Source organism: Phaethon aethereus (genome assembly GCF_964289735.1).
Source record: "Phaethon aethereus genome assembly, chromosome: 3".
Classification (NCBI taxonomy): Eukaryota; Metazoa; Chordata; class Aves; order Phaethontiformes; family Phaethontidae; genus Phaethon; species Phaethon aethereus.
In genome coordinates, this window is record NC_138576.1 from 54,437,298 (window position 1) to 54,441,437 (window position 4,140).

At 31.8% G+C, this 4,140-nt stretch overlaps 1 protein-coding gene across 1 annotated transcript; it reads right to left on the reverse strand.

Moving 5' to 3' along the window:
- Nucleotides 1-1,922: 1,922 nt before the first annotated feature.
- LOC309403156 (uncharacterized protein) lies at nucleotides 1,923-3,429 on the reverse strand (the record flags this gene model as incomplete). Its single annotated transcript, XM_081997188.1, has 1 exon — nucleotides 1,923-3,429. A coding segment is annotated over one exon (1,095 nt), but the record flags the coding sequence as incomplete, so codon positions are not given.
- Nucleotides 3,430-4,140: the final 711 nt, after the last annotated feature.

The window sequence follows — 4,140 nt, forward strand, 5'->3', positions numbered from 1 at the left end:
AATTCCCCACTTTAATTATTCATGAACAACTTAGGATTCTTTATCTTTGAGTCACTATTAATTTTTAGTATTTCTCTCACTTTGTTCTCATGTTATATATTTGCAGAATGAAATGTTATGTGTACTGAATTGATACAAATTTTGTAGCAGCCAAGGCTCATAAGGAGCATAATATCTTTCGTTACAGAAGATGGACAAGCCCAGAATCTCTTTACTGGGTCATGCCCAAATGCATACTAAAATATTGGCATCGATTAACACCACTGAAATATTAAATCCATATTCAAATAAAAATGTTCAGTTGACCTTTTCAAGGAAATGTTTTCTATGTTTGTTTCAGCTAAGGTTTCTAAAAATCTGTTATCAACCCCATTCACTGAAAATGAACTAACACATTTTTTTCCCAGTCCTGATCTATGACTATTACTTCTTTATACAGCATACAAAGTACTAGCTAATCGATCTTTGGAAGTGTTAACTCACCTAAGCTTGAACTCTAATATTTTTGTTCTGTGATCTCTCTCAGATTTTCAAACCAGGGTAAGCTTGTCCAGGCCACATATGGTCTGAGAAATGTCTAAAGGAAGGTCTGATATTGCAAAGAGAGGGGGTCACAGATCTGCCTTCCTCTGCCAATGGAATCTCTTATTCTTAAAATCCCTGAAACAAGATCCTCACCAAGGATTCTTACTATGTCAAACATTTTAATCTCAAAAACTTTGTCTCTATGAATTGGAATAGACTGGAGTGTGAGATGGGTGGATGGGTGCTTGAAAAAAAATTAACCGAAATAACTTTTCCACTTTAGAAGTATTTCTTCTGTGCTTAATCGGCGTTACAGATTTGTTGGACCCTAGGATGGAAGGTGATAGTTCCTGAGATCCCTCAGCACTGCATCCCAGAAGGTGAAGCCAAAGTTTTTCCTCGTGGGGCAGAGACACAGAGATATGATGTAACTGAACTGTATTTTTCAATTTGTATCTATTTGTATTTATAGAGACAATTCTCTATACATTATTTCAGATGTCAAAGATACTGCTGTTTTCCAAATAATATCTTCTTTATTATTATTTTCAGGCATTTTCTATTCTGACAACAGCAACACAACAACCACAGAAAGAAGACAATTTGGGGTGAGGTGGAATGGAGATATTATATTAAAAACCAAATTTTGTATTAAAGAGTTCTCATAAATACATTCAGCCAATCTAGGTGACAGGATGACAGAACCAGAAATTTCTCCTGTTTGGAATCTCTGTTTTTGACTACAAGTGACTAACAAGCTGGGTTTCTGTTCTACTGTATACTATGTTTAATCCTGAGCCAAATCTAAGAGCAAAGCTCTCGACTGATATTAGGGAAAACTAGGAATGAGTCCTCAAATTGTCTTTTCATGACAATCAGTAAACTTGTGTTACAAAGCCATACAAACTCTTTTGATATCAACATGTCCTTTTGAAAATCCATGAAGATGGCTCACAAAAATTTACAACTACAGTGTCTAAATAAGAAAACAAAACAATTCTTTGCTACTATTTATACAAAGAAATACAGAGTTTAATTTGTCATTATTCGTAGGATTTATTACATACTCTATAAAATAAATTATTTACATAACTCCAGTTCTATTCGTGAATCCTCAGTTCCACATATTTTAAGCAGTGTTATTGTTCATTCATGTAGAAGTAAAATCTTATACAACCTCAGAAATCTGTAAGAAAGGACCTGGACAAATGACATAAAATGAATGATGACAGAACTTTACATTAGATAGAGGCTGAGAGCCTCTCATTTGTAAGATGTCAGATCTGCAACCCAGAAGACTCAGTATTGCAGTCAGCCACACCACCTTTAAAAGACTGCTGACTCTTGGTTTTATTTATTCCAACATGTTGCTAGGAGTGAGAAAGAATACAGTGTAACTTAGCTGACCTAACATTGTGAATTGTGTATTGTTACATCTAACAGTTTGTAAACATTTTTTTGCGTGAATATTGTGAATAAAGATATTGAATAAGACGATCATCAAGTCTGGCTCATGAATATTCTGACACCTAAAAAAAAGAGAGGCTTTATGAGTTATGATATTTGAAAAAAATAAATCAGTAAGTCACAATATCCTTATCTCTGAATAACAACTAAATACCATGAAGGGTTATTTAAAGAATGAAATATCTGATCTGGAATGCTGATCAATGTATACCTGAAATATGCATGGTTTTGGAATAAGATTAATTGAAAAGGTTCTCCTAGTTCAAACTAATACTGTAAGTTATACGAAAGAAGGAGGGCCAAAAATATATTTTAGTCTTTCTTTGATAACTCTGAAGTGTCTTATGGAATATTCAAGGACCAATCTCCTTCCACAAAAAAAACACCAGCTCCCGATCCCACCGATGTTTTGCTTCTTTTTTCTTTTTCTTCTTCTTTTTCTTTTTCTTCTTCTTTTTCTTTTTCTTTTTCTTTGTCTTTTTCTTTTTCTTTTTCTTTTTCTTTTTCTTTTTCTTTTTCTTTTTCTTTTTCTTTTTCTTTTTCTTTTTCTTTTTCTTTTTCTTTTTCTTTTTCTTTTTCTTTTTCTTTTTCTTTTTCTTTTTCTTTTTCTTTTTCTTTTTCTTTTTTTTCTTCTTTTTCTTTTTCTTTTTCTTTGTCTTTGTCTTTTTCTTTTTCTTTTTCTTTTTCTTTTTCTTTTTCTTTTTCTTTTTCTTTTTCTTTGTCTTTGTCTTTGTCTTTGTCTTTGTCTTTTTTCTTTGTCTTTTTCTTTGTCTTTTTCTTTTTCTTTTCTTTGTCTTTTTCTTTGTCTTTTTCTTTTTCTTTTCTTTGTCTTTTTCTTTGTCTTTTTCTTTGTCTTTTTCTTTTTCTTTTTCTTTTTCTTTGTCTTTGTCTTTTTCTTTTTCTTTTTCTTTGTCTTTTTCTTTTTCTTTTTCTTTGTCTTTTTCTTTTTTCTTTTTCTTTGTCTTTGTCTTTGTCTTTGTCTTTTTCTTTTTCTTTTTCTTTGTCTTTTTCTTTTTTTCTTTTTCTTTGTCTTTGTCTTTGTCTTTGTCTTTTTCTTTTTCTTTTTCTTTTTCTTTGTCTTTGTCTTTGTCTTTTTCTTTTTCTTTTTCTTTTTCTTTTTCTTTTTCTTTTTCTTTGTCTTTGTCTTTGTCTTTTTCTTTGTCTTTTTCTTTGTCTTTTTCTTTTTTTTCTTCTTCTTCTTCTTCCTTTTCTTCTTCCTCTCCCTTTCCCTCTCCCTCTCCCTCTCCCTCTCCCCTCCCTCGCCCTTTTTCCTCTTTCCTTCTTCCTTCTTCCTTTTTCCTTTTTCCTTTTTCTTTTTTCCTTTTTCCTTTTTCCTTTTTCCTTTCCTTTTCCTTTTCCTTTTTTCCCTTTTTCCCTTTTTCCCTTTTCCTTTTCCTTTTCCTTTTCCTTTTCCTTTTCCTTTTCCTTTTCCTTTCTTTATAAGAAACAAACAAATCTGGAGCTCATTTAGTAACATATTAAGTCTAAGAGAGTCCATATTTCATTCCATTTATCTCATTCTCACAAAACTGAAAATGTTGATTCCAGTGAAACTGATTTTGCCCCTCTGCTGAGCAGATTTGTTTGTTTGTTATATTTGCATACTGGATAATAATTTAAAGGTAAAGTTGCACTACATAAATTTACCTGAGTTTTGTCCGATATCACTTCAAAAATAATACTACCCTTGAATTCCCTACTGTCTCCTCTAAAATTTATATCAATAAAAATTATACGGATTTTTTAAGACTTTAAAACTGTATCATTCCCACTATAGAATAACACATTGGTAAGTAGTCAGCTGAGGAGTGGTTTTTTTCCTACTTCTACACGAACACATGTGTATATATATGTGTATATTGCAATGCAAATATTGCAATTTTGGCTTTGTTATGCATTACCAGCCTAGTCTATAATCCAAGCATTGCTTACTCACATTCTGTTTCTACGCTTTTACAAAGTCCCTTTCTTGCATCAGCGCAAGCTTCCCAGACAATTGATGAACAATCAAACTGACAGGGTGGAAGAGCAAATGCACCATATTTTTTTCACATAGACACTGCTACAAGTTTTTTTAACTGATAAGTTCCCTTCAGCCTTGACTGTTTGCAAAATTAATGATTTCATGTCTTAAAATATTAAAATCTC